This window comes from Sceloporus occidentalis, unplaced genomic scaffold, assembly GCF_023333645.1.
Source record: "Sceloporus occidentalis isolate IW3139 unplaced genomic scaffold, rSceOcc1.0.p SCAF_7, whole genome shotgun sequence".
NCBI lineage: Eukaryota > Metazoa > Chordata > Lepidosauria > Squamata > Phrynosomatidae > Sceloporus > Sceloporus occidentalis.
The window spans coordinates 58,472,467-58,498,176 of record NW_028316987.1 but is presented as its reverse complement, the minus strand read 5'-3'; the positions used below and the strand labels follow the sequence as shown (position 1 = coordinate 58,498,176).

The 25,710-nt window shown below is 39.7% G+C and overlaps 1 protein-coding gene across 1 annotated transcript; it reads left to right on the top strand.

Moving 5' to 3' along the window:
• Positions 1-2,612: 2,612 nt before the first annotated feature.
• NPY (neuropeptide Y) lies at positions 2,613-25,499 on the top strand. The gene is made up of 4 exons (XM_089531351.1): positions 2,613-2,713; positions 6,222-6,409; positions 22,523-22,603; positions 24,987-25,499. The coding sequence occupies exons 2-4, from the start codon at positions 6,222-6,224 to the stop codon at positions 25,009-25,011; spliced, it is 294 nt and encodes a 97-aa protein (XP_089387477.1). The 5' UTR covers positions 2,613-2,713; the 3' UTR covers positions 25,012-25,499.
• Positions 25,500-25,710: the final 211 nt, after the last annotated feature.

The window sequence follows — 25,710 nt, the reverse complement described above, 5'->3', positions numbered from 1 at the left end:
TGCACATTTTAAATAAACTGTTTTTAAAGTTATTGATAGTTTAATTGTACTGATGTTTTGTATGTAATAGCTATATAGGGTTTTAGTTTATAAGCCACAATGAGTGTCAGTTTTGGAGGGAAAGGCAGATATAAATAGATGTACAGCTTCTACTACTACTGTTAATAATAACAATGGTAATAATACAATACAGGGTAATTACCAATGGTGCTGTCAGGGCAGGACTTTGGGTCAGAATTCCAGGCTTCTGGACTGCCTCACAACATTTTGAAGTGTAGTGAAACATATGATCATCAAAAGAAGATGGGCCCTTTTCATTGTTGTAGTTGTTATGTGCTTTCAGATTGACTCCATCTTATGGCAGTCTAAATGAACCTATCATGGGGTTTGTTTGGCAAAGTTTAGAGTATTAATTTCTTTCCTCTAAGCCTGAGAGAATGTGATTTTCCCAAGGTCACCCAGTGGGTTTCCATAGCCAAGTGGGGATTTGAACCCTGGCTTTGTTGAATCCTAGTCCAAACCATTCAAGCCATTGCACCACACCGGCTTTAGCTGGGGCCTATAAGACCACGAAGCCCAGATTCTAAAATTAACACTTCATTTAATAATGATGTTTATGTTCTGTTGACGTACCTGGTGTGCCTTGAGGTGGATTTGAGTTTGTATGGATTTAGTATCTAAGGTCAACTGCAATTTTTAAAGTGTGAGTAGACAGGTTCCTGAATTCCAGAGGGCGCTATATTATAGGATGAAGCTCCTTGATAGTATCTATGGCAAAGGGGCAATTTTGCATTATGCTCCCTCACTTTGCCAGTCTCAAATTTAATCTCTGCACAGAAAAGTAGTATGTGGATGCCAAAGGTACGGGTGGAAGGCCAAAGCCATCCTGTTTCTTCTGGTGGGGCTGCGGCTTGCTTTTTTAGCCACTATACAGCAGGATTCAGTCTCTGGATTTGTAATTTGTCACACCACTCTGTGGGATTACAATGAGGACTGAGCTTCTTTGGGATAATTGTGTTTCAAGATCAAAGTTGGAGTTGAAGGGGGAGAAGGGAGGGGGCTTTCCAAACGCTTCTTGTCAGGTACCAGATAGAATTTGAATCTCTTTGGTGCAAGGCAAGACAGACTTTATTCTCCCTTTGAAGTCTACAACTAGTGTCTCACATCTGTGTGTATGGCTGTGTGACTGACTTTCGGCCTTTCAAATGCTGCCTGACAACTAATTTTGATCTGGGATGGAATACATTTGAGATTTGGAGTGAGGGTGGGAAAGCCCAGGGAACCGAATTGCCTCTTCTTCTCTCTTTCAATTTAGGGTTACCTATCTCCTTCCCTCCCTACATGGAATGGCCCAGTTACTTTGACCTACAGCTTCCGGGCACCTGAGCTGTGCTGTTGGTGAATGATGGGAATTGTAGTCTAACCCCACACACTCAGATGGCCAAAGGCAAATTGAGGGGCAGAGGGATGGCTTGGGTGTAGTTAAAGATAGCTCTTTAAGTCAGAAGGAAGATTGGGGGGAGGGGGAAGACACCCTTTCTTGCCATTAGGACCAAAGTCTGTCTTGGCGGCGTTTGGATAAAAATGAGGAAGGAATGTGGCAGCACTACGAAAGCTCATGCTGCCAACTTCTTTATTTCAGTGAGTCTCAAAGGTGCTACAAGATCTCTCTACATACTGATTCTACAGACTAACACGGCTATGTCTTTGAATTCTATATGCATCTGAGGAAGTAGACTTTCTCCTCTGTCTTCCAAGTCATGCTTGTCTCACCCAGAACAGAGGGATCCAAGGAGGATGCCTTCTACAAATGTTCCTGGAGAAGCTCAGAGGAATTCATTACAAGAACTGGACTTGCCACTTCATTTCCATACACAAAAGGATTTTGAATTTGAATTGACATTCTCACATACCAATGGCATATATAGGTCTGTCCTTGGCTTCCACCCCACCACATGCATTTGAGGAAGCAGGCTTTAGCCTAGGAAACAAAGACCTAGCCGTGTTAGCCTGTAGAATCAGTATGTGGAGAGATCTTGTAGCACATTTGAGACTAACTGAAATAAAAAGGTTGGCAGCATGAGCTTTTGTAGACTTCAGTCTACTTCCTCAGATGCCTCTGAAGTCTACAAAAGCTCATGTTGCCAACTTCTTTCTGTCAGAGCCTCAAAGGTCCTATAAGATCTCTCTCCATACTTAGTCTAGGAAAGCTCAGGCTGCCAACATTTCTTTCAGAGTCTCAAAGCTGCTACAAGATCTCTCTCCATCCTCAATCTAGGCTTCTTTCAATGAGTCTCAAAGGGGCTGCAAGATCTCCCTCTACCTAAGGATCGAGGAAAGATGCCCGTCTTTGCCCTAAAGTTGGACCTGGGTTGGGGAGTGATGGATGGCTAGGCGGGCATCTCGCCTCCCTCTCCCCCAGAGGCTCTTGTGTCTGTGAGAGGCGGTGCCAAGGGGTGCTGCATCCTTTGACGATGATGATGGTGATGGTGATGATGATGGTGATGATGATGGTGATGATGATGGGGGGAGGAGGCCCAGAGCAGAGGCGGCGTGATCGCCCGAGGCCCCTCCTGCCTCTTGGGAAAGCCATAAAAAACCCGCGACGAGGTGCCCAGCCCCACATTCCTCGCAACTCACAGCCACACTTTGCCGAGGAAGCGGCGGAAGATCAAGTCCAGGAGCAGAAGCCAGGGAGGCAGCTACGCAAAAGGTGAGCAGTGGGTGCCCTCCTGCTTCATTTGGGCATGGCTCTTCTCTTTCTCCGTCCCTCTCTTTCTCTTCCCCCTTTAGTTCTGATCCACATTAGGGAAATGATCCGATTTGATCGCGCTTTAAGTGCCCCAGCTGCAGGCTCTGGCGCCACAACCAACGACCATGCCCAGAATTCCATAGCCTGCAGCTGGGGCACTTAAAGCGCCATCAAACCGGATCATTTCCCTGATGTGGACGCCTGCCATCTCTTTTGATGCACTTTGCATCCTCCAAAAACCCATAACTTAACTCCTCTTTCTTCTGCAGCTTTTCTCTCTCAGGGATGGAGGGTTTCTCCTCCTGAGTTGTCTTTCACTTGCCTTTTAAACCTGGCAACTTCTTGATGAGAGTCTCTTAAAGTGGGTTTGCTTGGAATTGTTCTGGTCAGAGTTACTTTCCAGCAAAAAACAACACCCTTCCTACTTTTGGGGAAAGGCAGCCAGGTTCTTTTCGCAGCCCAATCCTCCATCCTTTCCTGATTTTTTAAAAAGGAAAGAATACCTGGTCAAGAGAGAGAAAGGAAGGTTTTCCTCCTTCCTTTGCTTTTCAAGAATCTACACTTTCTAATGTCTCTTTCTTGGTGTGTCAAAAGTTGCCTGAAGCGTTGTTGTTGGGTGCCTTCAAGTTGTGTCTGACTTATGGCCATCCTAAGGCAAATCTATCGTGGGAGTTTTCCTGGCAAAGTTTCAGAAGAGGGTTGCCCTTGCCTTCTCCTGAGGCTGAGAGAGTGTGACCCAGCCAAGGTCAACCTGGAGGCTTTGTGGCTGAGCAAGGAATTGAACCCTGGTCTCCAGAGTCTTCACACTCAAGCCACTGTAAGAGGAACTGTGAAAACAAGGAGAAGGAGAGAAAGAGAAAGGGAAAGAGAGAAAAAGGGAGAAAGGAATAGATAGGGTTAGAGATAGAAGGAAATGAGAAGGGGAGAAGAAAGGGAAGATCCATTGACCTGATCGATTGCTGAATTGAAAAGACAAAGAGACACGTGTTTAAGTTAGTCTATTATGAAATTATAGAAACTATAATACTATAGAAGTGTATAGGAGATTGTTATAGATGCATGATGATTGTCGATGGTTTGAATGTATGGTATAAACGTGTGATGTTTTAATTGGAATACCCCATACAAATATGTTTTTAAAAACACTCAAACCACCGCCATCACCACCACCATATTTATTTGTATCCCGCTCTTTTCCCAGAACTGGGACTCAGAGTGGCTTCACAATAACAATATTAACTGCCATGCTACGTTGGTTCTGGGTCAGTACAGATACAAATGGTGCCTAACATATTGTTATGTGCCTTCAGCTCAATCCAGTACACAAACCCCTTCACCACATTGGCTCTTATGTATATTTCCAAAATGTCCTTTTGGATATATTAATATCCGAAAGAATATAGATTGCATTTGAAATCCACAGGACCATGTGTCTTTGGGAGGGATTGTAGTTCAGCGGCAAAGAACCTCAGTTTTACTCCCCCCCCCCTTTTTTAAAAATTAATCTAAATAGTACAAAATACACTTATTTAAATTCATACATTCGCTCTCATTCATATAGGCAAATCCATAACTATCACTGGTAACATGCATGGACTTAATAGATATCTTCGACTACAAAGATTAGCTTTTGGTTACAAATTCACAATTTAAGTTACTTAAATGTCCATCGTCGTCTTCTTTATCTTCTTTATCCTTATCTTCAATGCTTGTGTACATGATTTCTTCTTCTTATCTTGTTATCCTACATAATCTTATGTCTATAAAGTGATTTGCCATTACAATTTGTCTCAAAATTAACCATCCTGAACCTCAGTTTTACTTTTCATAAAAGGTACAAAGGGATCCAAGGAATATCTTTGAGACGAACCTGTTTATTCTGGCAGGAGTTTTAAAATGCAGGTTGTCCTGAGTTCAGTTCCTAAACAGCATGGGGAAGATTTCCTTGGAAATTGACTATTGACAGTCCTGAGCTGAGCTTGAAGGGACCAACAAGGGAATTTCAAGGGAGATTGGAAAGGGAGGCAGACAGCTAAACTGGGTAATATTGTAAACTAGTTTTCATTACTGCTGTGGTATTAATTTTAACAGCTTTAAGAGAACTAACTTCCTCAAAAGTGGGATGTATTGCTTTTCAGTTTCAAAGACAACAGCCTAGCAAATCTGTTCACAAGCTTCTAGATGCCAGAATGTCTCTGCTAAGCCAGTCCTCCAAAGGGTTATTCCCATCATTTTGTTGTTGTCGTCGTGTGCCTTCAAATCATTTCCAACTTACCGCAGCCCTAAAGTGAACCTATCGTGGGGTTTTCTTGGCAAGGTTTGTTCAGAGGAGGTTTGGCAGTCCCCTCCTGAGAGAGTGTGACTTGCATAAGGCCACCCAGTGGGTTTCCATGGCTGAGCGGGGATTCGAATCCTGATTTCTCGGAGCTGGAGTCCTACACTCAAACCACTACACCAAGCTGGGTTTCTGTCCCCTGTACAACCATTGGGTTTTTCTGTATCCTACTTCACTCTCACTCCCACAACTATTCAATTGCATATATGTACCTGAAGCTTGAATATTCTCCTCCATCAATGTATCTGAGAAAGTGGTTTGTAATCCTGGAAAGCTCAGGCTAAAATAAACCAGTCTTAGAGATAACACCATGCTTCTTTTCCACCCTTCCTCCCCATCTTTTATGCTGAAAAAGACGTAACACAGAAGGCTCTCATCTTTAAAGGAGAAATGTGAAAGTTCATTAGATGTTTCTGTTTCTTTTCATGCATAGGGTATAATAGCCTTGGAGAAGTTGTAAGAATGATAATGAACTTACATATTGAGAAGATTTAAGAGGAACTTCCTCCCCTCCAAAGGAGCAAGCTAACTGAATCGATTTCTTCTGGTGACAGATTCTATGCAAGCTTTTAAGCTTCACAAAACTCTTCTTTGGTCTTTGTCCCTTCTATTTCAGGGTTGGACAACTTGGGCTACATCCATACTGCAGAAATAATCCAGTTTGACACCACTTTAACTGCCATGGCTCAATCTTATTGAATTCTTGGAATTCTAGTTAGTTGTGGCACCAGAGCCCTCTGACAGAGAAGGCTAAATGTCTCATGAAACTACACTTTCCGGAATTCCACAGCACTGAGCCATGGCAGTTAAAGCAATGTCAAACGGGACTATTTCTGCAGTGCGGATGCAGCCTTGGACAGTTCATTAAAAATAAGAAGCATATCCAGGAGTAGCTGTGTTGGGCATACAGCAAAGTGTAATCAAATAGTTAAGATTAAAATATAGAAAGACTCATCACAAACTGTTTAAAAGATTTGGGCAGATTTGTTACTTGAAAGGGTGCTTCTGAAAACAAGGGACTGCTGGTGATGGTTTTGCAGTCTCTCTATCCCACCACACAAAGCAAATGTTGCTTGAATTCTTTCATGCCATGGTCTCTGCCCTCCCTTCCCCATCCTTTCTGATGTCTTCCAGATGCAGGGGACCATGCGGTTGTGGCTGTCGGTGATGACCCTTGCTCTGTGCCTGCTGATCTGCCTGGGGACGCTGGCAGAAGCATATCCATCTAAACCGGACAGTCCAGGGGAGGATGCTCCAGCAGAAGACATGGCCAGATACTACTCGGCCCTGAGGCATTACATCAACCTCATCACACGGCAGAGGTAGGTACTGGAGCATTAACCCATGTGGCAAGACGGAAGGTACAGCAACCAGAAAATTACACTCATCCCTCCATATCCATGGATTTGTTTACCTATGGATGCAATCATCCATGGTTTGAAAATGTTCCAAAAACATATAAACTTCAAAAAGCAAACCTTGATTTTGCTATTTTATATAAGGGATACCATTTTATTGTGTCTATGTATTTAATGGGACTTGAGCATCCATAGATTTTGGTGAGGGGCAGGGTCCTGGAACCAAACCCAGCAGATACCAAGGGTCTACTATACTTTATTGGGTGGCAGCACCTAGGATTCCCTATGGCCACTGGCTATGCTCCCTGGAGAATTTTCTGAGAATCGTACTCCTAGAAGTGACTTTTACATCTTTCCTAAGGACTCCTGCCATGCAAAAGGTTTTGCTTCAGCATGGTCTGCTCCAGATGTTTTGGTCAATAACTTACATAAACTGTTTCCAACATCATCAAATGTCAAGGATAATGGGAGATGTAGTCCAAAAACATCTGAAGGCAACTAGGTTCAGGAAAATCATGTAAGGGGATGTTTTTCTTTCTCAATGAAGATTTTCACACCACTGCTTACCGTGGGTTAAGTGCCAGTAAAATGTACCTGAAATGTGAGAGTGTGAAAGCCGATTGTGCTTCTGAAATGTCAGTGAAGCGTCCCCTCACCTCTAGTGACTTTGAATTGTTTGTGGAGCAGCCATTTTCTATTAAGGCAAAGTTCCTCTGTCCCTTAAAAGCCTTTGCACATGGTTCCTAGAATCCACGTTAATCAATATCTACAACTTTAGTCTGTTATGGGCAGGCAAACATGCACAAAAAGAGAATTTGTAGCACATTAAATACCAAAAAAATCACAAAGGCATGGGCTTTTGTGAACTACAGTTTAATTGATCACATGCATATCAGTGGGGGCTGGTGGTTCCCATGTCAGTGAGGCAGCAAATCCACTCTGAAATTCAGTCCTATCTTTGAAAATGCCATCCAAGACGTTGAACCTATTTTGGGAATAGCATTCAGCACATTTAACCCTGAGGCTGAAATCTAGCATTTCACTTCACTGATATGAAAGCCACTAGCTGCCATTGGTGTATCATGAATCTCAGGTTGCATCCAATACAACTGCCCAGAACAAGGTATCTTCATAGTTTGTAGTCTGCCTTGCCTTCAGAAAGGTAAAAATGTAACACCTAGAGACAGGAATAGAGACAACAAAATTTGTATTCTTATTCTAAATTCTTATTGATGTTCCATTGTGGAGGAATCCCACAGCACATTTGTCACTCTTGACTTCTACTCACTTTTCCCTTTCAGGTAACTATTAAATATGTTGTATCTTTAGCAAGAGAGAGAGAGAGACAGACAGACAGACAGACAGACAGACAGACAGACAGACAGACAGACAGCATGGTGTAGTGGTTTAAGTGGTGGACTACAATGATGGAGATCAGGGTTTGATTCTCTACTCAGCCATGGAAACCCACTGGGTGACTTTGGGCAAGTCACGCTCAGCTTCAGAAAACCCCATGATAGGTTTGCCTTAGGGTCTCCATAAGTTAGAAACAATTTGATGGCACATAACAATAACAATCTTTAGAGAATCTGTGACAAATGTGCCTTTCTTCTGTACTTTATGTTGAGACTCCAGTGCCAGCATGATGTAGTGGTCTGAATGTTGGATTAGGACTCTGGAGGAGCAGGGATTGAATCCCCACTCAGCGATGGAAACCCACTGATGAACTCAGGCAAGTTACACTCTCTCAGCTTAAGAGGCAGCCAAAAGAGGCACCCCACTGAACAAATCTTGCCAAGAAAGGTCCATGATAGGTTCACTTTGAGTTACCACAACTTGAAGGTTCACAACAACTAGTCCTTCCTTCTATACCTTATTTCTAGAGATCCTACTACACAAATGATTGCACTCCTATAATTTGTCTCACTGTAATTCCACATGCCCTTCTTTGTGAAATACATTGTAGTCTTTCACATGTGACTGTGCAGTCTTTTAACTATGAAGTAATGGAATTAACTCACCTGCAGTAGAGGGATGGTCAATAATGCTGCAGATGAGTGGGTTATTTCATCCCTTCATTCCCCTATTGTCATTCTGGTGTCCTCTGCCAGAATGTTTGTTTTAAAAGCAGATATGGAACGGATTGTTCTTTTCTAAGCAAAGAATCTAGAGAACTGCGGTGAAAATTTACAAGATTCCAGGATTGCAGGAGAGTAGGAGACAATGAGGAGGAGGAGGCAGAGGCAGAGGAATGTGTGATTATGTATACACGGGGAAAGAAAGCCTGTCATTTACACCACTGCTTTAAAAGTGTGCTCCCACACTGATGCACATATGCAGCCTTTTGAACTCCAGAATAGTTTCCTCTTCTGAGATGAAGCAGATGTGGTGTTAGGAGACTACCTTGCTTTCCAAAAACAAAATAGCCATCTCAAATCCATATACTTGCAATACTTCTGTTAGATCGTTCAAAAATGGGTGCAAGCTTTTGGCATCTCCAAATCTCTTCATTAGGATGTTACCAAAACCAGGTTGGAATATAGTGGGGGCAAGAGAACTGTGGGAAGGCACCCTGACCTGAGGTCACAGTGTCTGAATGATGCCCTGATTGAGGGAGGAAGTGTCTACAGACATTGCTGTATGTTCAGTAATACAGGCTGTGTCTCCCTTATCCAAAATGCTTGGGACCAGAAGTGTTTTGGATTTTGAATTTTTTCAGATTTGGAATATTTGAATATACACTATGAGATATCTTGGAGATGAAACCCAAGTCTAAACATGAAATTCATTTATGTTTTGTATACACCTTATTCACATAGCCTGAAAGTAATTTTATAGATAACATTTTCAGTAATTTTGTGCATGAAACAAAGTTTGTGTACATTGAACCATCAGAAAGCAAAAGTATCACTATCTCAGCCACCCATGAAAAAAGTTTTGGATTTTGGAGCATTTTAGAATTCATATTTTAAAATAAGGGATACTCAGCCTGTAATACGATGCTTTCACCTTTCATCAAGAATAATCTCAACGTGCAAAAGGCATGAAAATTTCACTCCATTTTTGAAAATATAAAACACAGCTGTAAACTCAAAGCTGTCTCTGTTGTGATTGAAGCATGTTAGCTTCCATTTGCAGATTCTTTATCAGTGGAGAAGCTAATAAGTTTTATATTAACAAGGCAGAAAATAATTTTAGATTCTAGACTAGGTTTAAAAAGTCAACGAATCTAAACTAGGCAGTGTTAAAAATCTACCTTCTTTTGATGGGGACTAGTTTCCACACAATTGTTCACCATCTATCATGTGAAGACATGAGTGAAATAGATAATAGGCAATCACCATTGAGTTGTCACTGATGCAGCATTTAGCAAAAACCAAAGACAAACCACTTTTCTGCTATCATTTTGTTCTCCTCTGAAGCACCTATAATTCGAGTGGGAGGCAGAGAACTTTGACAATTAACCTTGTTTATAATTCATGTCTGGAGCTCTGAAGAAATCAATGTTTGTCTGTTTGTGGATGTGATGAGACAGCCAGATTACACAGTCTGCCCAGGTATACCCCACAGAGAGTCAGCAGGTCATCTATAAGAGAATCTTTGCTGATGTTCATCCTTCATCACCTGGCTACCAAGAGCTGAGAGTAGAGTCTATATGAAATTCATGCCAAGAGCATCCATACAATTGGGTTACTGTGCTCTCACTTTGGTGCTTATGGTCTAATCTCTGGGTCAGTTTGTTGTTGTATGCCTTCAAGTCATTTCCTACTTATGGTGATGCAACTTACATTTCTTACCTATGGCAATACAATAAGTTATACAACTTATGTTGCATTCCTACTCAATTCCTACTTATCATGGAGTTTATTGGCAAGATTTGTCCATAGGAGCTTGCCATTGCTTTCCCTTGAGGCAGAGAAAATGTTACGTGTTCAAGGTCACCCAGTGGGTTTCATGGCCAAGCAGAGAATTGAATCCTGGTCTCCAGGATCATAGTCGCAACACTCAAAACTATTATGCCAGAATCATAGTCCAACACTCAAACTGGCTGTGGGTCAGTACAGGCAAACATTTACCAAATGGTGGCTAACATATTGTTTTGTGCCTTCAAGTCAACCCTATCATAGGGTTTTCATGGCAAGATTTATTCAGCAGAGGTTTTGCCTTTGCTTTCCTCTTAGGCTGAGAAAGTGTTACTTCTCTAAGGTCACACAATGGGTTTCCATGGTTCAGCAGGGCCTGGAATCCTTGTTTCCCAGAGCTTGAGTCCAATAATTAAATCACTACATCAGTTCTAAGGTTGTTGGATTTAAGAATTTGTTTTGAATACTGAAACTGAATGGAGCATAGTTCTTACATCGAAATCCACTTTCTCCAAATGTTCTTTATTTCATCCATTAATTCAGACAGCAAAACATTGCATCTGTTGTTAAAGAATAGTAAGTTGGCAGTTCTTGCCAAGGTGCTGGAAACTACGCAGTGATCTAACAGTAAAATGGAGCCAGTGCTGTATAGTGAGTGATGGACTAAATGATATTCAGCTCTTCCACACTGCAGAAATAAAAAATCCTTTGACACCTCTTTAGCTGTCATGGCTCCATCCTACAGAATTCTGGGATTTGTAAATTGGTGAGGTATTCAGTCTGGTCTGTCAAAGCAAACTGGTTCTTCATCCACCTACAATCCCAGTTTACTGTAGGGTAGAGTCATGTCAGCTAAAGTAATGTCAAACTGCTTTATTGATGCACTCATTTGTTGGAGCTTGACAAAGTTTTTTGGGAGGAGGACTATAACACCCACATTTTTGGTCCATGAGTTGGGAGATTCTAGGAATTGTAGTCTAATTTTCCCCTCCAAATGTATAAGCTATCTCTGCCCCCCATCTTTAAAATATCGCCGATCATGCTGCTTGTTTTCAGTAGCGTATCATTTTTGTTTCATTTCTTGGTAAAGGTTTGGTTTGGGACCCAAAATATATATATTTAGAAGGTACATGTGACCCATGGAACATTCTTTGTTCACTAATATTGCATTGTGCACATACACTTTTCATAAACATCCCCTTTTAAAAAGAAAAACTTCTCTTTTATTTTTTTAATGTTTTGCAATAGCTTTTTCCACACCTCTGTTGACAGGTAGTTCAGATCTCTAGTGTATTTTCAGTGGCCTCATCAACTTGAAATCATTTTGTAAAGGTACTTGAATGCAGTTTTTCTTGCTTGTTGCTAAAGTTATTAGGGAGTGATGATAGCTGTGTGAGCATATTCTGAATGTTTCTTGGATTAAGGGAAACAGGAGTCTGTGAGACAGTGAAATACTGAATTATCAATTTATTTGACACAGATCTATTATTTGTGAGAGATCTCAGTCTAATGGAGTACAGCTCTGTAAATAAACACTAAGCTAGTCTAAGATTAGTGTCCACAAGCTGAGTAGGGTCAACTTCCTCTGGCCACTTTGGACAGCTTGTGATTGTCAATTTGCTTGATTTTATTGGGAATGAGTTCCCAAAAAGTGTGTTCCTTAATTGCATACTTAGCATTATCTTCTTGCCTCTGATGATTAAAAAAGTGTCCTTTGTGACTACTAAGTTCTACATAGGGATTCCTAAAACCTCTACACTTCTGTGACTATGTCTCAAAGGAGCAACGTGTCTGCTTGACACACTGGATAGTAGAAAAATTTTGTACCATGTAAAGTAGTCACTGGCGTGTTTAAATAAATAAATAAATAAATAAATAAATAACCAGAGAATGCAACTCAAAATGCTTTGTCCATCGTATATTTTGACTCAAAGCAAATCCAGATGTAGGGGCATGCAACTGGGTTGATGGGAGCAGTCTCCTCTGCCCACTTCATTTCCATGCCAATCCCTCCAATCCTCTGTGGGACCAATACTTGTGGTTTCAGTTACCCATGTTCAAAAAAATATTCTCTCTAGGGATTTTCTAGGCCCTGCAGCATGATTTCTGTTTTTGGCAGAAGTTGACCATAGACTCACACTGCAGGACCTAGAAATGTCTAGAGAGGGGTTCTTGCTAGGGATCTCTAGATCCTCCAGTAAGATTCTAAGGTCAACCTCCTCTGTAAGTCATTCATTTAAATAGGGTTCGCTATTATCCACGGTTTTGTGATTCCTGGGGAAAGTCTGGGAACATATCCCCCTTGGATACGGAGGGTGTACTGTACAAAGGGATGCTGCTGAATAGGATGAGGATTCTTCACAGTTAGATAAACAGGTCTTCTCTGAACTAATAGGAGGTACATCCTGGAGCCAAACCTGTATTCTAGCAGCAAATTTTATAGGGTCCATTCCTTATTATAATTTTGCTTTTGAAAAAAAAAACTTGAAATGGGGGTTGTGGAAGTTTCTCCCACCAAGCTCACTCAACAAATGTCATTCATAGGCAGGGTGCCATAACTGCAAAGTAGGACAAGGCACCACAAAATGTAGGTCATTCAAGAAAAATATAGAGCATTACACAATAAAAGTTGAAAACACCACTGTAAATATAAGTTCATGCTTCTTAGCTATGCTCAAAATGGAGGTCATTTTGGAATTCCCCCTGGACAGAAGGTTGGAATGTAGGACATGTCCTGGAAAAGGAGGATGTCTGGTCCCCTTGTTCATAGGTTACCTCATTTTGTAACACAACAGGTGAAGATGAGAATGCATTTATTTCTGTATTTATTTATTTTATATCACACTTTTCTTCTGACAAGGTGACTTGAAGTTGAAAATAACATCCTGTAAAAAGACTCCCTGCAGCCAATTGATCATTTAATGCCTGTTTGAATACAAAGGTGTTTGTTGCTAGTAAAAGGAGAGCAGAGGAGGGGCCAGTCCAGCCTCCTAGGGGAGAGAATTCCACAACCTGAAAGCAGCCATCAAGAAGGCTTCCTTATTTGCTCACCAGATAGGACTGTCATAGTGGTAGAACTGAGAGAAATCCCTTGAGGATCTTAAGACTGTAAACCTCATGTAGCCTTTATGTGAATTAATACGTCTATAGGGGCAGTTCTGGTGAACTAGACATGATGCAAAGGACTGGCACACATCTTCTCACTGAGCAATATTTATACACTTCTTTTTTTGAAAGAAATAATAGGTCAAGCCAGCCCTGATACTGTTCATGTCAAAGGGTTGACATGATACTCTGGTGGCTTGTAGGGATGTGAAAATTAGTTGGTCTTATTCCCATTGTATTTCTCCGAAGCCTACCAGTATTCGGATTCCATCCCAGTTCTATATCTTGTGGCCGAGCTCTCCTCTCCCTTCTTGCATGAACATTTCTCTGTTGTATACATCTTTGTATGCCTTTTTCTATCATACACATTATTGTGCACACTTTATCTTGGAATAAAGTGTGTTTGTGTGCTTAATGCATTGCAGTGGATGGCACCAAAGATGATGGAACTTGAAACATCTAGTGCTTTCTATAAGCACTTATTATTGATTGTTTTATTAAATCTACTTCAATTTTACAGTTTCCTTCTGAAATTCAGTTTCTACATCAAAGCAGTGCTGTTCAGTTACTTTCATTTACATTTTTCAAATGTGTGGCTATATTTGTGTACACTACCAGAAATGCAATTTGATTCTGAACTCAATTCAAGCTGTTGGTTTTGAGTTACAGAACCCTAATGGCTTGGGGCCAGGATATTTGAAAGACCACCTTCTCGCACATGAGCCTGCCCAGAATATGACATTTTTAACAGAGCTCCTGATGTGTGTCCCCGCCACCCTGAAAGATTAACTTGAGTCAGTTCCCAATGAGAGTCTGGCCGTGATGGCATATGGTTTTACAGACTACATTCCACATCATCAGATATGAGTAGACTTGTCTGTGATACCTAATACCATCATACATATTTGAGCCTTTAAGGTATAGCAAGTCTCTCCCACCCCTTTTAAGCAATAGACTTAAAACTGCTTCCCCTATGGCAATTACATAAGGGAAATATATTTTTCCATTTCATTTTTATATTTATCTTTCCTTGGTTTGTTCAATTTTAGTCCATAGGGAAAGTGTAGCTTGAAGATTTAAATTTAAAATGAATGACGCTTATGAAAATCTACCTTAGCCAAACATATTAACAGAGAAATTCTAACTCATACAAAGTGTATGTGTGAAGTAGGAGAGAATGTTAATTCTAATATGATGTGGAAACAGAGTAAGTGTCACTGCTGTGACTGATCTGAAAGTATAGTTGCAGATGGGTTTTCCTAAATACCTGAAAGGCATTGATCCCTTTTGATCTTGAATGGTAAGCAGGGTGAGCCCTAGTTAGTACTTGGATGGGAGACTGCTAATGATGTGGGCTATATTTCAGAGGAAGGAACAGAGAAAATCATCTTTGAGTATTCCTTGACTAAGAAAACCCTATGAAATTCATGGGATTGCCTTAAGTTGACAGGTGATTTGAAGGTGTGTGCGTGTGTGCGTGTGTGCACGCATACACACACACACACACACAGAGTTACAGATGAGTTTGAAAGAGGTGCATACACCATTGATATACCAGCACTTGTCATACTGTTGTCAATGAGGGGAATTTTTCTTGTCTTGATTGAACTAAGCCTTCTTTCAAAGCTTTTCACCACCCTTCCTTATTTTATGTTTTTGCAGTTTTCTGGTTGCCTCTGAGGCTGAGCAGAAACTCTCAAAGTCTGGCAAAGGTACTTTTTTGGATTGAAACTCCCAGAATAGTTGCAATCCAACATGTAACATTGCCAGCTCTAGGAATCTATAATCTGTCTAAAACATGGACTCATTTGAAAACATTTTGTATCTACCTTGTATGTGATGAGTGATGAGGTAAGAGGATTAGTTAGTGGTGGTTGTTTAATAATTAGGTTTGTGTGATCACCTTCAGTGGGAACATATAGGAAATTTATCAGATGGGATGACATTGATAATAACCCTATCCTATGGTTGCTATATTGAAAATTGAAGAGGGCTCCTTACACTTAATGGCCGTATGAAGAGGGAATTTCAGCAGCTGTTGTTTGTCATGAAACCTGGTAACAACAGCTGCTGAAGATCTGTCTTCTACATGATCGTTAAAGGTACTTCTGCTGAAGGTGCCCTTCCAGGACACGAGGCTACCGTCAGAACAGAACATGGAGAAACAGAATGGTTCCCAATTGGAAAGAGAGTCAGATAAGGATGCATTTTATCTCCTTATTTGTTCAACTTATACAGAGAAAATATCATACACAAAGCAGGCTTAGAATTAGAGGAAGGAGGAGTGAAGATCTGGAGGCAGGAATGTCAACAACATAGGAGCCAGTGTGGCATAGTGGTTTGAATGTTGGACTATGACACTGGAGACCAGGGTTTCGATTCCCAGCTCTTCCATGAAACCCACTATGTGACCTTGGATGAAGTCACATGCTCTCAGCCTCAGGGGAAGGCAATGATAAACCTCCTCTGAACAAACTGTGCCAAAAAAATCCCATCATCATAAGTTGAAAAGGACATGAAGGTACAACAAGAAGATATGTAGAGGACACCATAATACTAGCAGAAAATAACATGGACTTGGAATAATAAGGAAAGTCAAAGAAGAAAATGTCAAGGCAGGTTTAATGTTGAACACTGAGAAAACTAAAACAGCAACCATAGAGGATCTACACAAATTCACTATAGATGATGAAGAAATTGAAATAGTCAAAGACTTCCCATACCTTGGATCAATCATTGACCAGAATGGAAATTGCAGTCAAGAAACCAGCAGAAGACTAAGACTGGGAAGGGCAGCTGTGAAAGAACTAGACAATATCCTGAAGTGTAAAATTACACAACTGAACACTAAAGTGAGGATGGTTCAAGCCATTGTATTGCCCATCACTACGTATGGGTGTGAGAGCTGGATGGTGCAGAAAGCTGATGAAGCCACAGAGGTGTGACCCTAAACCCAAACAAAGAGTTGCAGAATAAAAAAAATCTAGGGGAAAAAAAGGAGCAATGTTCATAAAATAGCAATAGTTTTATTGGAAACAAACTGGAAGAGTTGGATAAAAAATGAAAGGGATAGGTAAAATATATTCAATCCTGCAAACAGACAAAAATGCTGTGGTCTATGTGCAAAGCTCAAAGATAAAATCAAAAACTTCTGAGACAAATGAGTAAAAGAGCCAGTGTAGCCAATATGTACTAGGCTTAAGAACTATAAATCCCAACAAATAAATCAAATATTGGAGATGTCATGCATATAAAATACAAATACAACTGAAGTTTTCAACACCTCCAAGGACATAAATAGGAGGGATAACATAGAAAGCCCATTACAAGTGTAAATTGATAAAATAGGACCAAATGTGTTTCGACAAAGGGTCTTCGTCAGTGGTCGGAATAGGCTGTTGTTACAGCATGGGAGATATATCAATATATGTGGATACACCTGGTGAAAGTAAGTAGTTAGTTGTACAAGATGGACAGTAACCTGGATGTCCCACAGATGAATAAGGCTCTCAGATGAATAAGCCTTATTCATCTGTGGGACATCCAGGTTACTGTCCATTTTGGACAACTAACTACTTACTTTCACCTGTGGTTGATATATCTCCCATGCTGAGGAACGCTAAATGTTCTGGTTGGAAGTTTTCCGACCGAGGAAAATGGCACCCATCAGCACTGAACGGGGATGGCTTGGCGCCAGGGGATGGAATGGGGCCTTTTGGAGGATGCTTTGGTGTGTGATAAAATCTGTTTTTGGCTGGTCGTGCGTGCACACGAGAGTCCCCTTCCAGTTCCTGTAACGGGCAAAAAAAAGGTGTGCGATAAAGTTCAAAGTGAAGCAGTCTGTTTTGCCCATCTGTACTCAGTTTTAAGGCTGGGGTCAAATATTTGAAAGACAGAATTGAAAGGAGTTTGAAATAGGCATCCCAGCTTCCATTTTTAATTTTCTTCCCATTTTCAGCTTTAGTAAACAGGTTCAACAAGTTATTGTTTTGCTTAAAAACTATGCTTATGCTAGTGGGTGCAAATATATGTATGCATCCTAAGAAGCAAAGATTACTCTTGCTCCACTTTCAATTTTTTCAAATGCTCTCTCTCTCTCTTTCTCTTTTTAGTATGAAAACTATAAATAAAAGTACTAGAAGTTTTAGGTTGCTGCTAAAAATCACAGAAAATAAGTGCAGTACAGTGTATCTTTTATTTTATTTTTTTAAAAACAAAAACAAAACAACTCTGGAATTCCTATTCATGTATATATAATAAATGTGCAGTATTAATGTCAGGGCTTTTTGACAAAAATGCTGTTTTGCATCTTCATCCTGCAGGCAGTATGTAAAGAGATTATGTGTAGCAACGGAAAAAGAGAAACACTGGAATTAATTTCTTGGTAAAATGTGTTCCTTGCCTATATTGTTTTCTAAGATATTGCAGGTCTTATCTGCATTGCAGAAATAATGCAGTAAATCTTAGAGTATGTCTCATTGAGTACAATAGGACTTTTGTTGTTGTTTTTCTTGTTGTGGGCCTTCAAGTAATTTCTGACTCATAGCGACCCTATCATGGGATTTTATTGGCAAGTTTCTTCAGAGGTTTGCCATTGCCATCCTCTCAGGCTGAGAGAGTGCGATTTGCCCAAGGTCACCCAATGGGTTTCTACGGCTGAGACAGGATTTGAACCCTGTTCTCCAGAGTCATAGTCCAAAACTCAGATCACTACACCATGCTGACACCTCTGATTAAACTTGCACAGTGTCATACTATGACTCTGTGGGTCTACTTTAAATATTACTAAATCCAGATCCAGCCCATTACATCTTTAATGCTTATGATGTTTTGTGATTTTATTGTACAACTTTTATAAATTTTTGTTGAAAAAAAATTATGAATTCTAAAATAAAAAATAATGCAGTTGGTCACAGGTTTTAGGGGCGGGATTAGTTTTTTGCAAAAAAGAAAAAAGATGTGGCCATAATTGCAGAAAGAGAGAGAGAGATTCTATGAACTCAATTTCAGAATTCAAATAAAAGGTGAAAACCTCTTGACTTAGATGGCACAATAGCTTAATTCAGCCACTTATTACATAACACAGTCCAGTTTTGGTTCATCTCTTAATTGATTTACTATTCAAACCAGATGAGATAGTTTTAATTAGGTTTTCACTGGCTCTTTGCTTTCACTAGAAGGGAGGAAGATAATATCATCTTGTTTAAGATGCCTTTACCAAACTGACAACTCTGTCTGTGCAATGAAATTACCAAATAATGGGTAAAAGGAATGCTTCTCTTCAAAGTTTTTAATGGCACGATGTGCTCACAAGAATAATCCCGTAGATGAACTGATAGCAACAGTTCCCACAAGAGTGGCATTTTATCCAGGTGTATTTCTTCTGGCTACAGTTGTGATTCATTGGTTCTTCTATCACATTTCTTCATGTCTATATGTGGCAGGTCACCATTGTGCCTCTAGACAGTCTTATTGCTGTATGAATGTAACTCTTTGTAGTACTGTCAACTAAAGAGCTGCAAAATAAGGAACATTGCTATCTCTTAAAAATGCGTGTATCTGAAGGTACTTCCTGTTACCTTGTGTGGTGTGCAATGCACTGAAGGATTGTGGTGTATTTTTTAAAGACATGCTGATGTGGAACAAGTGTTCTTTATTAGGCTGAAAAACAGCACTTTGGACTAAAACATTCTGGTAGTCTCAACTAGGATAGAGCTATTGAATGAACTGTTAAACGGTATGTCAACACTTAAGAAATATTTGTTGATTCAATGGATCTCCTTTAACTGGAACTACAAGTAGATTGAGGCCACTGTTTATCAAATAAGGAATCATGTCTTAAAATTAAGAACAGGTAACATTTTGTGAATTAAGGTCTGTGAGCCAACAGAAATGGAATTGCCTGTGCTACTCTTGGTTACAAGAATGTCAAATTATTTAGCCAAAATTATAAAGTGATGTGATCATGGCCATTTGTGTCTTGAACCTGAACTCTCACCTTTTGCATATTCTTCTTGTTTATTTAACAGACTGCTTTGTTACTGAAAAGCCAAGCTAGTAGGGGCTCCTGAACTAGATCAGGGATGCCATGGGGTGCCTTTCCCCCCCTTTTTAAACACATTCTCATTGTGGTGTTGCATTGAACTCATTCTCTGTCCCTCTCCATTGAAACCCTGTTGTTTCCAAGAAGTGGAACAGGTGGTTTCCTCCTAAATGCAAATAGTAGTTACGTACTTGCAATTTGGGCTGGGGACATGATTAGGGGAAAAAATGGGGGGTAAAACACCCTCCTCCACGACATCCCCAAATATGGTGGAAAGAAGAATAGACCAGTGAGAATTACCTGAATTTTTCCTCATAGGAGTCAATGTCCTGAAATTCCCATGCAGGAATTATTCTATAGAGAAAAACATCAGGATACCATGTTACTGTTCTATTCATTATTCAAGTAACACAACTATCTGAACGCATCCATCTTGACAATATTTTGCCATGATATACTTTTCCTGGAATACAAACAGAAATCAAAAGTAGCTGAAATGGTTGTTATACCTCATGATATTTCCTAATCAGACTGCCATTCTTTGGAGAAATCATTATTTGTTTGTTTAAAAAGGATGCTTTATGGTGAAGGAAAAATATTTGAGAACATGTCTGTATCAAGCCAAGAGCCGATTCAGGGGTAATGAGCATATAACAATGGTACTTTTTGAAAGCTGTGTAATAAGTGGTAATAAGGTGTGTGTGTGTGTGTGTCTGTGTGTGTAATGCTTCTAGTTAATTACTTCTTGTTACTGGTTAACTGCATTTTAGCAGCTTTCTATGTGGAATTTTCCATGTTTTATGGTGTTCTCAGTCCAAAGGTGCCCTTCCCCAAGACAATGAAAAAGCTATGAAAGTGTAGCAAATAGCACAAGAGACCAGTGTCTTTCTTTAGTAAATATTGGTGCTAATTAATTACTTTAGGGTTTTTGGAAACACGTTGTGCAGCAAATTACTTTTTAAACAGTTACTTTCCACGCTCCAATCAAGACTGCAAGCCAGACTAACAAAGAACCCTAATCTCATGATGTTAAAGACTTTTCTTTTTTACAACAGGCGCCCTGGTTTATGGCAATAAAGCATGAGCACAGGGCAATTTTGCTGGATTTCCATTATATTTACTGCAGCTGAGCGTCATCTTTATTGTAAAAGACAGCATCCAGAAGTACTATTAAATTACATCAATAAGGATTTTGCCTCATAATGGGTAGCAGGATTGGATTTTTAATTTGGTAAACTAATATAAAAAGCCCAGGCATTTTCTTTAAGGATATTAACTCATTCTACTGTCAGAGCTTGGGGCATGTCTAAATACACTGGAGAAAGAAAACAGAAACGAATCTGGGATGATTCAGTCTAGAAAAGGATTGAGTTTAACACTGAGTTTAACTTTGTTAAATTACTGTATGGGCTGATTAATAATGCAGCTGGTTTTCTTCAAATTGTTTATTTAAAACCAAGATTTTGCTTTTCTGAGATAAATATTGAAAGAAATGTTGTCAGTTATGTAACAGAGAAAGACTTTGGATGTATAGGATGCTTAATGTAAAAAACAAAACAAAAACCTGTAACAGGAAAGCTTTATTTCAAAAGTGATTGATTGCTTATTAGAAACTTATGATGGTGGTCAGAAATGAAGATAGAGTCACAAAGGACAGCTCCTTCAGAAGCCATTAGCAAAGACAGCTGAAAGCAGAACATTCATGCTCATAAGGATTATGCATCTAATCCAGTAGTGGGCAAAGTGTTATCCTCCAGATATTATTGAACTTCAGCAACCAACATCTTCACTACTGCCTATGCTGGTTAGATCTGATGGGAGTTGCAGTCTATCAACTTAAAATAATAGAATATTAGAATTGGAAGGGACCACAGGGCCGTCTATCCCAACCCCCAGTCATGCAGGAATACACAGCTAAAGCACTCCTGAAATATGCCTATCCAACCTCTGCTTAAGACCTCCAATCTGGAGGGTTCCACTAGATGCTGGAGACAAATGTGATATTTAGCCACAGCTGGGAAGTAAGTACTTACAAATCACTGGTTAATTATAACTAGTTCCTTTCCCCAATAACAAAGGTGTAACTAAAGAGATTATCGCATTAGCTTCGCTGCCAGGATAGATCCAGGATGTAACTTTCTTAAGACAGATCTTATCTCATTCACCCATCGCCAGGCAGTATACAGCTTGTCCGGGCTTGTCCCACATCTTTTCAAGAACAAGAATATCCCATTCTTGAAAAGCTGCAAGAAAAGCCCGTGTTGCATATGGGCTTCATACTGCCCAGCGATGGGTGAATGCAATAAGATCCGCTTTAAGAAAGTTACATCCCAGGTCTATCCTGGCAGCAAGACGAATGTAATAATCTCCTGTTTTACATTACAACTATAATTTATTGCAGGATAACATAATCTCTTCTTTGGTATAACTGTAACTTTCTAAAATTACATGTATGGTTTCAGGGGTAGTGAAGGAAGATTATTGTCTGATTCAAATCCTGCTGTGTGATCTGTCATGAATGTTGAGAAAAAGTGGATGAGAAACCAGTGAATTTTGTACAGAGGCCAACAATTTGTTTCAGTTACTTTTGAGAATCAAGGAAGTAAAACATAACTTCTAAAAATTATAATGACAGCTAATTACTTTTGGGGGCATTGTGGCTCTATTTTTTTTTAAATGATTTCCAAGTTCTGTGTTTAGCAACACCTCTGTGTTGACCATCCCTGGATCATCTGCCAGTGATTTTGTGGAAAAAGTCACAGCCAGAGTGTTGAAATGTGTAAACAGTTTAAATAATTTCCATTTTTCTTCTCCCTTGTATTCTCTAATATATAAATATATATTTAAGGCTTTGTTTTGTTTTTGTTTTTAAAAAGATCTTTCCTTCATTTTCTAGTTCTCTCCCATAAAATAGGAATTTCACAGGTTGCTGTGCAGCCGTGTGATGTATACCATTAGGGATATGTGTGCATCAGGTAGTAATGCTTTTACTTTAAAAGTTTTTTAAACTAAAATTTATAACTTAATCTTAGTTTTATGCATATGTGTTGCAAATCCATTTAACAGGTATGGAAAGCGATCCAGCCCAGAGACACTGATCTCTGATCTTTTGTTGAGAGAAAGCACAGAAAATATCCCCAGGTCTAGGTAAGCATATGCAGTCTTTCTGATACTTATTTTCATTATGTTGTATCACATTTTCTCCAACATATTTTATAACTCCCAGCATCCCACAGTCAACAAAGTAATTGGGGATTCTGGGAGTTGTAGTCAAAGGCTGATATTTTGTTATTGAAATATGCAGGCATAAGCTGTGCTACACATGTGTGGCAAATGATTCACCATAGCATAATAGATATATTCTGGAAAGGGAGTTTCACATATAGTAATGATTTACATTTTGGCTGTAAATTGCATTGTGTGCATTGTGACCATTAGCATGTGTTCTGGCTTTGCAAATCGGCTCCTGGCTTTACAAATCAGCTAGCTGAACTCGGATTCTATCCGGAGGTTACATGGGCTGCACCCACCTAGTGGTAGCAGCAGCACATATGTAGCCATGGCAGCTGAAGTGGAATATAACACTATAATTGTTAAGTGTGAACAGGCACCAGTTAGAGATTGAGGCAGGGGTGGTCCCTAGACCTTTTGTGGTGTCCATCCCTGTGTTACACAGAGTAGGGCAGACACCTTAGGCATTAGATGCTGGGGAGGGGGGTAGCCCTGCATCACTTCTCTTGAGCTAACTAAGCCAGTATGCTCCTGCATGGTGTGGTGGATGAGGTTATCTCATTATCAGTGCATAAAGTAAGAGAGAGCTGCCAATCTATTTGATTCTATACATGAAAAGTGTAAGGCCAAAGGTAGAGGGAAGATCTATCTGGTCCTCTGCCTCAAACAGCAAAATATAATGGGCCAGTCCTGCTTTTTCTAATGGACCTGTGTACCTGGAAACACCTCTCACTGTGGTTCTGCTCCTGTTGCCCAATGTGTTTATTTTATCTGACATTAACATCTGGGAAGAACCAAGCTTCCAGTTCATTAAATGGTAAGAGAAATACACACAGGTCTTCTTTGGAGAATCTGTAATGTATTCCAACTTTATATATTTCTGTGCTTGTTAAAATAAATGCCAAGGGCGACTTCTAACCAGCTCTGGCACAAGGGAGCTTGGAATTGAAAGTCTGAAGCTTTTTAAAAATGATTTTTGAATGAAAATGGGTGTCAGCTATAAGAGTCAACTGCTGATGGTGGAAAATGTCTGTTTTACAGCTTAGCAAAAGATTAAAATGTCTGTTTAAAAGATGAATGTCATAAATGTTGGCTGTTAATTTTAAATTATTTTTATTGATCTCCCTCTTGCTAAAGTCTATTCCCAGTGCAGCAACACTGGAAGTGGCGTGTAGAATAATTTGACTAAATGAACCCTTGGCATTTTTAATAGTGCAACTTTAACAGGGAACAAATATGTTACTATAGTGGAATGCTCAGCAATACTTTTCCATTTTGTTATACCTCAGGGGAAGGCAATGGCAAACCTCCTCTGAACAAACCTTGCCAAGAAAACCCCATGATGGGTTCGCCTTAGGGTCTCCATAAGTTGGAAACGACTTGAAGGCATACAACAAACTAATCAAAATAGTTCCTGTTGAGTTCAGAGAAGCTTATTCACAGGCAGATACATGGGATAATAACCCTAGTGGATTAATTTGCTCTAGAGCAGTGTTCAACAAAATGTGGTCCTCAGCTCTTGTAACTCCTGTCTGCTGCTCATGTTAGATGGGGCTCTGGGGAAACTGAAGCCCAAAACATCTGTATGATATTGAGAACCACTGTTCTAGGAGGTGCTAATATGCCTACATTAGAAATCATTTTTTCTTAAAATAAGTAAAAGTATGCCTTACATTCTGTATTACATTTATGGCTTCATAACCTAGAGGTATGGATACATAAGTACTCTATATTCACTAATAAGACTGAGTCTCTTTTATTTGAAGTGCTTGTGACCAGAAGTGTTTTGGATTTTGGAATATTTACAGACATATAATGAGATCTTGGAGATGGGACTCTTGTCTGAACATTAAGTTATTTATGTTTTGTATTCACCTTAAAAAGAGCCAGCATGGCATAGTGGTATGGCTCTGGAGACTAAAGTTCAATTCCCAGCTCAGCCTCCTGAATAACCTTGGGCAAGTCACATACTCTCAGCCTCAGGGAAAGGCAATGGCTTTAAGTAAGATGTTAAAGTAGTCTGAAGGTTGGGGTCAGACCAGGAGACATTACTTAGTTACTTTGCCAAGACAACCCCATTATAGGTTTGCTTTAGGGTTGCCATAAGTTAGAAATGACTTGAAGGCACACAACAATTAAAGCAACATGCCCCTTAGAGATATAGCCTGAAGGTAATTTTATACATGATACTTTTAAATAATGAAAGAAATAATAAAAATAACAACAGATGAACCCCTCTCTTTTCTTTCTCTCCTACTGACTATCAAAATACATTTCTTCTTTTCATGATGTTTTACAGGTATGAAGATCCTGCAATGTGGTGATGGAAATAACAGCCAATCCTCAGTCTTTTTCAGAGTTTTCAGTGCAGATTCCATTGCTAGAAGACCTGTTGGAATTTCACTTCCCCTCCAGTGCATGCATGCAGCCATTGTACTGAATTCTGTAGTTTTCCACTCATTATCCTTGTACATATACTTATTTAAATAAATTACTTGTGCACTCTAAATGTTACCATTTTACATGCGTGCGCAAGAAAAAGGCCATTACAGTGGGTAAAGATTTGTTTTTAAGCTGTTGAGTTATTTCTTACTGTCTAAAGTAGCATGTACAATATTCATAGCGCCAACTCAAATAGTTGTAAAAAGTGTCATTTATTTAACATTTTATCAAAATAGAGGCTCTCTCAATATTTGATTTATAGAACCTTATTTGTTTCATGACAATTACACCCCGTGATGCAAATGAGAAAAATAAAATGACATGGAAAGTGCATATTTTTCTAATCAGCGTACAGAATATTATTTATTACCTTCGTAAATCTCTTCTTTAATAACATATATATAGTGCAAGGAAAGGGTCCATTCTCCACTGAATTCTATCAAATCCAATAACACCCAGCCTTTATCCCAGACCCTGGGGATCAGTGTATTGCATCCTATCAGGTTCTTGGCAATTCCTCCCATTTTACAACTTCAAGTAGACAACAAACATAGGAGGCTTATCAAGTTCCTGGTGGGCTT

Bases quoted from the DNA above. Each gene is read 5' to 3' on its own strand.
- NPY (XM_089531351.1), top strand. From the start codon at position 6,222: ATGCAGGGGACCATGCGGTTGTGGCTGTCGGTGATGACCCTTGCTCTG. The intron at 6,410-22,522 runs GTAGGTACTGGA...TCCATTTAACAG, and splicing joins AACCTCATCACACGGCAGAG to GTATGGAAAGCGATCCAGCC. The intron at 22,604-24,986 runs GTAAGCATATGC...GATGTTTTACAG, and splicing joins GAAAATATCCCCAGGTCTAG to GTATGAAGATCCTGCAATGT.